This window comes from Channa argus, chromosome 19, assembly GCF_033026475.1.
Source record: "Channa argus isolate prfri chromosome 19, Channa argus male v1.0, whole genome shotgun sequence".
NCBI lineage: Eukaryota > Metazoa > Chordata > Actinopteri > Anabantiformes > Channidae > Channa > Channa argus.
Window position 1 is genome coordinate 11,253,876 of NC_090215.1, and position 13,204 is coordinate 11,267,079.

Below are 13,204 nucleotides of genomic sequence, written 5' to 3' on the forward strand. Positions count from 1 at the left end.
TGTGCAGTTGGGGCATTAAAGACATACTAATAGGTTAATTAATTGAGGAATTACACATAGTGATGGGATGCCTACATTGTTATTAAATGTGGGTGTAACCGGATATACAGATAATCTCTTCAGTATTATCTCTAACACAATATTAAATTTTTTTTCTTACTCTGGCTGCTGTTTTGAATTTTTGAATGAGATAATTACTATTATTAAATTGACCTTCCAAGCAACTGATTTTTAAACAAATAAAAGTCTAATTTCGCTATAATATATCACTTCAGCTTTTCTGATCCTGAATGGTCAGGCCATTTAAAAATTATTATCAATCTGGTTCAGTTGAGTGTTTTAACCCAATCTATAAATCAAGGGCTGGACTAAGACTTAGCATGTGACAGTTTTAAGGCTCAGGAAATTCCTCCAGAGGATGAGAAGTGTAAGAGCTGTGCAGGAAAAGGAAAAAGGAAGCTGGAGTTAAGAAATTAGTTTTGAAATTACAATAAAAAGATAATATTTACTGAAGCATTCAAGATTAAGCTGTTTTATTTTTTTGACCTATGTTTACTTGTTCATGTCTTCAAATCTTATAGTTGGTCACCTTGTGTTTTAAACCCTGACTCATCATAGATTTCATCTGTAAGAATGTGGCATTCTGAATACTCCATATCACTTAGCCACATGGCTCCCAGCTATAGACTTGTGCAGGGTTCAAAAGGGGAATCAGTTTACTCTCCATTATGTCAGCACATGACATCACATGAGTGCATTCCTCAGCTGGCTCACTTGGCAGGTATTTGGGAGAAATCACCATGGCCAAGAAGGGCTGGCTGGCTCTCCTGCATCACGCTACATGTAGTACAGTATGAGCTACTATAGCCTAGTAAAGAGCTTGAGGTAAATGTTTCATTTTATAATTATCCAAAGGGGAATAGGATTTTAAAATTGAAACTTTTCTCCTGTCTCATTAATTGTGCGTCATGATTAAAAAGACACACTGTGTTCTGCAATGTAATAAGCTTTGAGGTCCCCAAGGAGATGGAAAGCCCCTGTAGACACTGAAATGCAACCCGTTAGCTCTAGATAAAATGACTTGTTGTGAGTCTGAAGCATATTAGCAGTTAACCGAATAGGTGCTGTCTGAAGTTTTCTTCAAAAAGGGTTTGGGTGCATTACATGAACGGATTATTGACATACAAAAGCACAACATTTTGTGTTGCAGTGCCTGTTTTCTTGCTAATGAGGCGTTTTCAACTGGGTACCAAAACTGATGAGTCAGTAAACATTACTCAGTGGGGCTTGGCTGTGAGAATGTGTGCTGTGCATAGCATTACTTTGTTTTTATAATTGTTGTATGTGGATGTTGTGCAATTTTACAGTAGATGTAGACAGGAATTTTACCTTTTTGTGCCCATTAACAATAAAACATGAACGACATAAGGTTTAGTATTCTCCAGCTCCTCAGACCCTGTACGACACGCTGTACTTTAGCGATGGGAGGATATGCTTTTCTCTTGATACAATTCAGTATATAATAATAGTTTCATAATAAAATAAATTGACAATATCATTTAAAGTTGAAAGACTGCAAAATATTTGCGTTAAAAAAAAAAAGCACAAAATTTCGATACAAACCTATATAAAGAAAATGCTGGTTACTGTAAACAAACCTATCCAGTCCAGCTCGTGTTCTGTTGCAGCAAGATAAATTAGCAGTTCTCACAGTACAGATTCAAAACACTGGGCCAGCAACAGCTGATATAATGTTACTCAGCACCATAAATGGTGCGGTGCCTGTAGAGACAAACTCATAAAGGGCCAAGTTAAACTACGAGGTAAAGTTTAGAAAGGCTCACCTTTAATAAAATATCCTCTGATGTCTGCCATGTTAGCTCCCATGTGCAATTCACCACCCAGACTCGTTTCCAGGTGGGTGGCCTAGGGTTGGTACTGCCCCCACCCCCAAAAAATCTGATTGGCCACCCCAGGTGCCACCCCCTACCAGAGTGACAAGATGCTAAGTACCTGCTGTAAAACCTTCAGCACAAGAACTGACCAAATCTGAGGCTGAAATATTTTTTTTTCTAGTAGCTGCCTCAAGCCACATTATCCCAGGAAAAAGTTAGATTTTTATATCTCTGCAATTTATTTATAGTTTGGAGTAAAATAAGGGATACATTATTATTTTGACATATCTGACACTTAACCAGAACAAACAAAGTATTAGCCTATTAATATACAGTTTATTAATCATCAGTCATTTGTCCACCCTATTTCGAGTGTGTGCCCCAGTCAGGCTACCCCCAAAAATAATTTCTAGATCTGCCCCTGTTGCCACCTCCCAGTTTAGCTTGTCAACTTGTGTTTTCAAATTCAGTGTTTTATTTCTATCAAAATCTGGTGCCAAGCAGCAGAAGCACATTTTGGCTTTGTTACAAGTGACCCGACAGTACATTTTGTTACGTTTTTGTTTTGTGATATATCGAATTTCAATTTCTTTTTCCATCCCTATTGTACCTTTTGTACTGATTCACACTCTATATCCCAAGTCTACTGTTATTTTTCTCAGCAGGGAGAAGTGGATGATGCTTAAAGGTTTCCTAGCATTACCGTGTTGCAGCAATGGCCTGAGGGACTCTCTGGACTGAAACCAAGGTGAGAAGCATAGCCACAGCCAACTTTCTCTTTACGCAACTATACTGTGCAATGTGGCAACAAGAAATTCCCATCCAAACACAAAATGGCCATTTGCACAGATGACTGAAACATCTAAACTAAAAGGAAAAAAAGCATAATCTCTAGATTCAACTTTGCCTCATATGTGTTCATGAAAACACTCTTGCGTGTCCTCTCCTGCAGCATTTGTTATTTGGCTTGTGTGGCCATGTATGCTGTATGTGCTTTGTGTTCTAAGCTAGATGATTTCTCTTAACTACAAGGGAAGAGCACTGATGATGGGTTTGATGTGAAAACCTCCAGGCATTTGTCAATTGCCATCAGACGCTCCATATTGTTAAAACTCTGTTTAAAATAAGGAATCATTTGTGAACAAAGTTTTACTTTATGCATTTCTCTAACTCGTATAAATACTGAAGCCAACTTCAGTTTGCACCTGGTGATGTCCAGATCCATTCATACAATTCATCCAATAGTCCCGTTGGCCTGCAGTACTCATCTATCTTGTGGGGAAAAAAAATAAAAATAATAATTAATTAAATTAAAACAAAAATAGGGTTCCCTCTTGAAACATTATCTCTTTAGTAAGCTGTGTGACTTTACAGGTTATAATTCAGATGATTCGGGCTACAATGTGTGTTTTAGGATTGATTTACTACAAGCAGTTCTTACACCATTCAGAGTAGTGGTCGGCATTTGCTGACACAAGTTTGGTTGCAGTTTGTTTTGCATCAGAATATATGAACCTTTTTGTTTAGTTAATTTTTTTTCTTGCCCTTATTATGAACCACTTAATGTAGAGTGCGTTCACTGCCTTAATCTAATATTTATGTTTTTCTGCATAATACAGTGCAGAAAAAAACGGTAGCTTAAAGTTGACCTGCAGTAAAAATGAACAAGGTAACTCATTTTCTGATAGTGTTTTGTATAATTTGTGGAGATAATTTGTCATGAACAAAACCCAGATGTTTAAATGCATTTTTTAACAGCTGCACTGCAGAGTCAAAGTGTATGAAGCATGCAAACATATTTATTTGCTCAGAGTTTATATGGTATTTGTGTTACCTCACAGTTACAATGAATAAGGAATAGTTTCATGGTATCACAAATATACATTTGGCAATTAAGACAAAATAGTCTTAAAAGATCAGCTCTAAGTGTGTCCCTATATATCACATAATACAAAAATCTGTTTCCCACGATGACATCTGAATCTCCCATCTGGCAGTGCTCTCAGCCACAGACAAATTGTTGACTAGATGGATGCTGAGAGGTGCTTATTCAAACCAGTTAATCAATTGCCATCGTTTGACTCTCTTGTCTCTGTTCTCCCTCTTAAATTAACCTTTTTCCAGTTCTCTTCTTCTCTGTGTTTCTCTGTCATAGTCAGAGCCCAGCATTCTGTGCTTAATATACACCAAGACCTCCTCTTTCCCATTCTGCGACATCCTGAAGTGACTGCCAGTGTTAAAGATTCATGAGCGTGATCAGCTTTCAGTAAATGAGGGGCCTGGTTCTTGGCTGCACTCTGGCACTTTAGAGACAAGTCATTACCTTGCAGTGATTATACAAGGTCTTGAGTGGGACTTGCTATCAGGCAAGGGGCGTACCTCTCAGTGTGCTAAACAGCCACTGTCTGTTTATGTGTGTTTTCAGGACACATCTGAGTAAAGCAGATTTGCCTTGTAACTCGTGTACCTTGGGGGGCTTAAATGTTACTTGCCTTACTCCTAAAAGTGGACAGTGAAAACAAGAGGGTGAGTGATGTGTGAGTGAGTGAGGGTGTGCTTGAGGAAAGAACCGTTAGCTTTATGCAATTATATAATGCAATTCTGTGTTTAAACAGTGAAAGGTTAGTTTATGAACAGTTAGGTTTTTAACAGTGACACCTGGGGTCTGCTGAACACAACACACACTCGACCTTTTCTATGAACCATGACCTATTTTTGTTTCTCTGTTTCTCATCCTAGTTTCACTTTTCTGTCTCTCTACACTGATCACTTGTTTTCTCCCAGGCTCATTCTGATTCAGTCACTGATCTGATGCCTCTACATGTTCGTATGACATTCCCACCTCTCAAGTCTTGTTAAATTCCCCAAAACTTTATGGTTTCATCTTCATATTGCTTTTAATCCCTTTCAATCAATCCTCAAACTCCTAGCTCCTTCTCCTTTGGCCCCCCTGACCCAAATCTAATGTCTCAACATCTGGTTCAAGGTAACAGCAGCTGTCAGCAAGGCCAGAGTTCATCATAGACCCCCCCACCCAAGTTTTGCACTGTTGAAATCAATATTGTTTTTAAATACAAGTATGTCTTTAATACTATGTGACACGAGTCAAACATGTTTCTGTGTGTGTTGCCTGGCTCAGCACCATTTCTCCCACCATTGCAAATATTGAGATGTAAAATGGGAATACGTGAGTCCTCTGGGCCCCTCCCCTTTCTTCAGTTTAGGAGAAATAAATGGGACACATTGCAGCCCGACAGAAGCGGCCTTTATTGGAGCACTCATGCTCTCCATTTCTCTCTTGGGCCTGTTGTGCCAAAAAGCCATGCGAGGAGAGATTACACACCAGCAAGACATTGTTCAGTGCCCTACAGTGGTTTTGCGCTTTCTGGAGGGGCCCTCATTATTATAGTGCTGGAGACTTCAAACACTTCCCCAATAGCTTTTGATGCAGTTTAATGCACAGTCATGCTCAGCACTTGCTGAGCTCCAGAAGCACTGGGTGTGTCTTTATAATCAAAGCCCTGCTAACCCACATGATTACAGGAATAGTACACTGGCACATGCCCTCTCCCCCTGGCAAACAGACACTGCTTTTTGTTGTTTGTTTAATTTTTTCTTTCCCTGCATCAGTTTTTCCCCCCCTCCATTACACTATGGTTGGAATGGGTGATTCAGTGTTTTTGAAGGCCCCCCTTCCGGTGTCATCCATGCAGCCTGGCTTGCTTTGTAGGGCTAGCAGCAGAAAGTTGTTGCACTGTCTAGTAATTGTTCAGGTTGGATGATTTGACTGCAATATGTATCGCAATGATACTGAATTTCAGAAAGTTTACTTTTCAATCTCAGCATACACTCAGTGGCTGCTTGTCAAGTCAGCAAAATTTGCTATTACTGTTCAGGTCAACTCAACAGCTGAGAGGTAACTTGCGTGGTACTCTGTGGCCTCTATTATGTAAAAACCTTTTTCTTTTTTTTTTAATAAATTTAGAACACATTTTGGCAGACTTACAACCCAACAATTGAAGGCAATTGTTCAGGTTAAAGGTTTCATTTGTTGAGCTTGTGAGGTGCCTATTGCAGTTTGAAACCTCAAATGGTGTGCAGATGGGCCAGCTTAGTTTGACAGGAGGAAATGTCGTCGTTTCCAGCTCTGCGGACAGCAGCAGCAGCCTCTTGTTGTCCCTGCATTCCTCCCTCACCAGACCGGTTGGCTCCAGCTCAGTCGTGGAGAGTCTGCTCTTGTGACACCTAAGATATCAGCAGTGACACACAGCTATGATCGCCCCCATCAAGTTGCTTTCAAAGTCAATTGATTTTTCAAACTTTTTACTACAGTTAATCTGAACGTGTTCTTTTTTTCTTCTTCTTCTGTGAATTAGCCTGTTTGTTACCGCATTCCTTTCATAAACAAATACTGTTTCTTATTTTACACAAATTGTAGCATGTTGTATCAACAATATTTTCCATTTTTTGCAACATTCGTCCAATACAATAAAATGTTGAAAAATCATCCGCACTTTGTGACTTAGGCGGTTTTGAAGCTGTTACAGTGTTTTAGCAACCTGACGCTTCCGTTAGCCTTGTGAGTTAGTCTCACAGCCTACGTTGAAGATGAAAATCTGTAATGAGGTGTTGAGTTTTTACTGGTGGGGGTGTCAGCTCGGCACCCAAATATACAATTATGTTTGCTCTTTTATGAGCATGTCTTTGTGCAAGGAGAAAATCAGGGTAGATGTGTTTACTACACTTACATAACTGGAAACCCAAGAGCAACAACTTCAAAGGAGCAAAATAACTGCATGAAAGGCTATCTACTTCTGTAAACCTTGTGACCCTAGCAACAGTTCCAGTTAGATCTTGAGTGTGTACTTTCCCAGTTATTGTCAGACCACCAGTGTTTTGCCAACCACAGCAAGCAGTTGACCTAACTAACTTTAAATAGTAGTTTAAATTGTAAGTATGAAATGCTTCTCTCTCTTCCATATGACTTTGCTGACTGTTTGTCAATAGAAACTTTTCTCTGCCTTTTGATAGTTTCTAAAGGATGTGGACGGTATCTCTTGAAATAGTAAATATGCTAAAAGCACAATGAAGTGTCAGTTTGGTAAATGCCTGCATTTACTCCATCACCCCCCGTTGTTACCTTACTCTATATTAATATCTGCAAATATGGGATTGAGCCTCTGATGTCATACACATATAAGACTTGTGTGTTCTGATTGTGTGAGTGTGCATCGTGACGGCACCAATATCCTTAGCTTAGCCTCATCAGCCATTTTATGACCGTTCATGGTCTGAAAGTAATTTGTCTGCATTTCAGCTGAAAACGTAACATAGCAAAGTCAATACTTTAATGTACTTAAATTTCTTTTTTCTTTTTTTTTTTTGCTCAATTCCTTCCAGTTGTGCAAATGTTTTTGCGTTGAGACTCTTACTAACTCCCATAACATAGAAAATTTCCTTCATTTTCACTCAGTCAACTTTAATTCATTTTAGTAGTGTTAAAGAGCTAAGTTACAGTTTACTGAGGTGAATATTTTTGTATTTATTTCTTGGTTTAGTGACTTAAGTGTAAGTGAATAATTTATAAGCATGTATCATACTGAGACACACTCACTGGTATTTATCATCACAGGCTAAGCTCAGGCGCCTACCTTCAGTCAGAGGCATTAATGTGATTGTGTGTGTCATCATCCACAACTCTATCATCATCCTGAACATCCCAGCCTTGACTCTGTATGGTATTGTAAGATGTTGTGTGCTAGACAGGCAAGTTTCTGTTACAATGTGTATTACATACTTATTTTTTACAATAAAGAATTTTTTTAGTGATGTCACAATGTGAGAATTTGCTGTCAGTACTTCTTGATAGTGCCCAAAAAATCAATTCAAACAAAACCAACAAAGGCATAGTGAAAATTTAAATACTAATAAGTCACATTGTGCTTAGTAATATAGTAACCTTATGAGCTCCCAGTTTATATTTTTAGCTGTAGCTATGTTGACCTAACCAATGTTTTTGCAATATATACAAAAGTATATGATAATATGTTGTATTTTTGCTGTAACAATAAAAATGACTATATGCAAATTGTAGAACATTGTAGCATTTGATAGTATCTTTTCGGCCACAAGACACAGCAATCTCTGTTTTTCCAGGTGCAGGAACTTGACTGAACCCTGACCACAACTTGTAGGTACAGGTGGTCAGTTCCGGGTTTTGTTTTACTGAGTTTTCCCTCTTCTCACATACTAGTTGCTGAGGTGTTGATATATAGCTCCTAAAACTTGTCTCCAGGCAGGCTGAGAAAAAGCCACTCCTTGAAACAAGAGGTTAATGTTTAGTTCTCACGTTTCTCTCAAATTAAAAAATACTAAACTAAAGTAAGTTGGCTGAAACTTACAACTTACTGACAACACAGGATGTTGTGTCTAGCTCCTATTTTTCTCAGTCACCTGAACCCCTCCTTGTCAGCAGTTAAGGTTGGCATCATTTGTTTGGCTAATTGTCATTGTCTCTGCCACTTCCATCAGGTGTGTACTTCTTTATTCCAAGAACTAGTCCTATGGGCAGTTACACTGACAAAATCCAATTGAATTAAAAGACATGGGTTACATGTTGTTGGTCTAATTTCGGCGGCTGTAGCTCAGTTGGTAAAGCAGTCGTCTTCGGGACTGAAGGGTCAGTGGATTGATTCCTGGTCCCTCCTGGCTATGTGTCAGAGTGTCCTTGGGCAAGACACTAAACCCCAAGTTTCTCCCGGTGGGTCAGGTGAGCACTTTGTATGGCAGCCGCTGCTATCAGAGCGAATGAGAGGAAACATTGTAAAGTGCTTTGGATAAAAGTGCTATATAAGCGGCCATTTTCAATTTAATATTTTGGTCTAATGTTTGGCTTACTTTCTTTTCATATTCTGGTGTGTTTGGCTCAGGTGGCGGAACAATTTTTCAGGTTTCTATCTTTTGTTTGTACGTGTTTCCAGCACAGAGCATTGCTACAATAGATGCCAACTGTTGCACGCTGTAAAAACAATGTTTTGATGACATGTTGATAGAAAGCAAACAACTGGAACTTATTCACTTTGATTTTTCTTTACAGATTCTGATGCTTGTCTTGAAAAAACCTTGAAAATTTGTATTGGACTCCAGGCTCAGTGACACTGTCTGTGTACTATCTTTTGATCGTCCAGGACTTGGCGATTCACCTCCATCACCTAACATATCTATACACAACTCCTCTAATGCTTTCATTTCCACAAGTCACAACATGGTGCATGTAATTCTTACTGATCTGCTTCCTCTTTCTTTATCTCCTTGGGTTAGACCACTTACAGGGTTGTCCGCTTATGCTACCTCCATCATAAAGAATTACATCACCAATACCTGGAACATCCATAGCAACTTCAGTAGTGTCAAAAAAACAAAATGACAGCTCACTTTTGGAATGTTGGCCTGGGTTTGGCTCTAAAGTATTTTATGAGAGGAAAAAGAACATTTCCCTAGTGGCCGAGGTTGACGGTTACCTCAGTGACGCAGCTCAATACAGTAAGCGCTAACACCAGTGCCCAGCTGTTTATAGCTGCCCAGAGACCAGGGCATTCTCTAGGATTTAAAATCCCTTGCTAGTCTGCCCATGTGAAGATCGAACCCCCAGCAACAAACAGGGCTTGCCAGCCTCCTGGCCAGGCTGTCTGACTGTCTGCATTGGTGTCATTGAGACGTGCCTGGTGCTTCTAGTCCCTCTTATTTGTCTTTACATACAATGACCCATCATTACTGCCATGTCAAGGAGACCAAGGCAACCAATCATATCCAGCCTAGCGGGACAATCGCAGCCAATCAGATCTAGGATTCCCATGGTAACTTCAGTTGGAAAGCCCAGGCACAGCCAATAAGAACGTAGGATGCCACTTAGCTAGAAGATTTTAATGGCCTTTTTCTGTTGTCATTAATAACGCACATAACCTCGGCTATAGAGACAGTTTTCAGATAATTTCAGTGGATGGCAGAGTGCCACAGCATTAAGACACCCAGATGGCATTTAAAAGTAAGGACACAGGCACAGTGATGTTTGTGTATCATCATCTGTCTGTACACTGCACCGAATAACAGTAGTAGTCGAGTTGCTTGTCATCAGAAGAGTGCAAACTTCTTTTACCCTTCATGGTCTCTTCTGCCTCTCTAACCAACTGTCGCTGCTTCATCTGCTTTTGGGCAGACCTTACCATTAGCTTAAAGTAGGTCACTCCAGACCAGTAAAGAGCCAGGCTGAAGTTTGCATGGTCACTAGTTCCCTTTTTAGTTGAGCTTTCTTCTACTAAGCGATGCTATTCCACTCAGCTCTACATTGTGCTGTGCTGTACTCTCTTCCGCCTTATGTAATTGCTGAGCAACGAGTGGTATTTGTCATAGCTGTTTCCATGGTTAGAGTGGCTGAGAGTGTATCGCAGCACAGCATGCCCCAACCTTGTGCACTGTTCAGGGAAGCGACTTTCTTTCTGTAAGTTTGTCTTTCTGCTCTTATTGTCTATCTTGTCCTCTGCTTCCACAACCCTCTCGAAGCAAAAAGTTGCAGATCACCTGTCTTACATGATCCATGAAAAAATTATTTTCATACATAAATTAAAAACTCCCACCATTTGCTTGGAAGATGAGTGCAGCAGACATTGTTCTATATAGAAATCCAAGTCCATTAGCCACCATCACAATTGGTGCAGAAGATTGTGGCATTAAATAGTTTACTTTGATCCATAACTGTCTTTAAGCTGAGTTAATGAGCAAATATGTTGGTATACCAGATTCTCCACACCTGTAACAGGATAAATTTCTCCAAAGGCTCGTGATTAACTCTCGTGTTGATTTAAATAAACGCCACACTTCAAATGCGTACTGTACCCTAATAGAAAATCATTTTAAATTGCAAAGATTTCCCAGATAGCAGCATATGGGGTGTTAGTAACAGAAATAGCCCTCAACCACTCAAACATCGAACAGTCACAATATTAGTTATTTCTAAAGATCTTACTCTGTAGCTAGATTCCAAAAACGGCAGACAAGACATTGTTCTCTTCTTTTCACACTTTTGTGTGATTCTCACTAGTAGATACAGGTAATGCATTCTCAGAGGCACTCTGTAAACACAGACATATGTTGTGATTATAAAGCCACTCTACTCTTACTGTGAACTGGCTTGGTTTCATGTAACGAATGGGTTTTTCTTGGTACATGGTTGTGCACGCAGTCTGGTGCTCTGGGCAAAGCGCCGTGCTCTCATTTCAGTCTCTCTAGGGAGAGCTACACCATCAGAGAGAAATGATTGAATTTCTTTTTCTGCTCCATTTTCACTTATTTCTCCTGGAGTGGATCAACCTGTGCCCCTAGCACGGGATTGCGTGTGTGCTGTATGCAGATATCCACGTTGATATATGGGTTATAGCCAATCAATCAGACTCTATGTATGTATGTAGTGTATGCATTGTTGCATTTGTAAAATTGTGTTTGCTTTTCAGAGGCTGATATGCATTGAGGATGAGTGGAGTCAGTGAAAACTCATCTGACCCTGCCAGGGCAGAGTCACGAAAACGCAAAGAATGTTCTGCAGAACTTCTTGGACCCAGGTAAGATTTTTAAATCCAGTCATTCTAACAAGGAGGAATTTCACAAAATACTGTATATAATCATGTATTATATAATCAGGCCCCAACCTCAGTTCTTTTCCCCTGGCAGTTATGTGTGCAGCAGCAAGCCAGTAGTTATCAACAGTAGCAGTGTACTGTTGTGGCAGCTAACCCTGGAGCATTGTTAATGTACACTAAATCTGCATTCATCATCTCTAGACAAATACCCAAGAATGTAGATTTATTATATATATTTTTTTATCAACAAAGCACTCCATGTTGTCACAATGGAGAGGCCTAGAGATATATTTCAAACCATAAGAAGCATAATAGACTGTAGCTTTATCCCTCTTCTGACTCTCTTCCATGCAATGGTTTGCTGTAGTCATTTGGCAGTTATGAAAATAAGAGGACCCTTCAGTCCTGTTCAAAGATGTTTGTGAACACTCAACCCAGTGTTTTGTTTTTCTTTCTTTGCTGCCCTGCTCTGGGGGTTTTTTGACTGCCTTTTCATTCTCTTTTTATAGTATGGTGGAACTGCAATGACACACATACATTAACAATTCTTATGTTAAAAAGAAGTATTTACTTTTCCATAGTGTGAAACTTGAGCCCTATGTCTTGTCCACTTGCTGTTAACATCTTCATTGCATCTTTTTTCACCTCTGACTTCTCTTTCTCTGTAGTCCCAAGCGGAGCAATGAGAAGCGCAACCGTGAGCATGAGAACAAATACATCGAAGAGCTTGCCGAGCTGATTTTTGCTAACTTCAACGACATCGACAACTTTAATGTCAAGCCTGACAAATGTGCAGTCCTGAAGGAAACTGTGAAACAAATCAGACAAATAAAGGAGCAAGGTATAATTTTTTGATGCTATATTCATATGCTATTTATTAAACAGCTAAAGAGCGACTTCATCTTTCTATGGTTCTAGTGTAGTGTGTAATGTACATTATTGCTAAACTTCCCTCTGACTTTCCTACATTAAAATATTTCTCTGCTTCTAGCTGAAAAACTCCTCCAGATGGCATCACCCGGAGGAGTTTTTCATCATTAGAAGTTCATATAATGTCCTCTGGAAGAGGTCTGGAAAAGCTGGTTGCCCATGATTACGAACTCCTTAGTTGCAGCAATGAGATAACATAATCTGAACTGAAGGTTCTTTTCAAGTGGCGTCATCTCGAGGCATTTATCAGCTAGAAGAAGGGAGTCATAGGGAAGTCAAAGGGATGCTTAATGACATTCATGTACTAATCAAACTGTAACCAAAAGAAGCAAGTTCAAAATCAGTGAAGGCATCCTTTAGGATCATAGGTACTGAAGCTGGCTGCTCTTGTGAAGCTCATAATTCAAAATATACCAATATAAGGGTTTTCCTTCTATTATTATAACTATAACTAACTAAAATATGTACAAATATATTTAACACTATTTTCAGCATGCAGCATGAATAGCTGCAAATGAGATGGAACGATATCACACATATGCTTAGGATCTTGTGGTTTTAATAATGCGTGGCTTTGAGGTGGTACGATGTTGGCAGAATAATCTGATGTGATTGCATGAGAGTTATGATTTATGATCTGCTCCACACATAATAATTGATGTTATTAAAGGCCAGCACAGCTGATTTAAATCTCTCTCCATCACTTCATCACGCAGTTTGCATCAACCAGAGCAGTTTTTTTGGTCT

At 39.4% G+C, this 13,204-nt stretch overlaps 1 protein-coding gene across 6 annotated transcripts in view; it reads left to right on the forward strand.

The window, feature by feature from the left end:
- Positions 1 to 13,204, forward strand: part of ncoa2 (nuclear receptor coactivator 2) — a 54,820-nt gene that overhangs the window by 7,767 nt on the left and 33,849 nt on the right. For 4 of the 6 annotated variants that reach the window (XM_067486666.1, XM_067486671.1, XM_067486667.1 and 1 more), the window contains 3 exons: positions 2,558 to 2,643; positions 11,402 to 11,509; positions 12,196 to 12,368. In XM_067486666.1, the coding sequence (XP_067342767.1) occupies positions 11,421 to 11,509; positions 12,196 to 12,368 (262 nt within the window). In that variant the 5' untranslated portion in view covers positions 2,558 to 2,643; positions 11,402 to 11,420. The remainder of the gene's footprint in view (positions 1 to 2,557; positions 2,644 to 11,401; positions 11,510 to 12,195; positions 12,369 to 13,204) is intronic. The other 2 variants (XM_067486668.1, XM_067486670.1) reach the window with 2 other exon arrangements.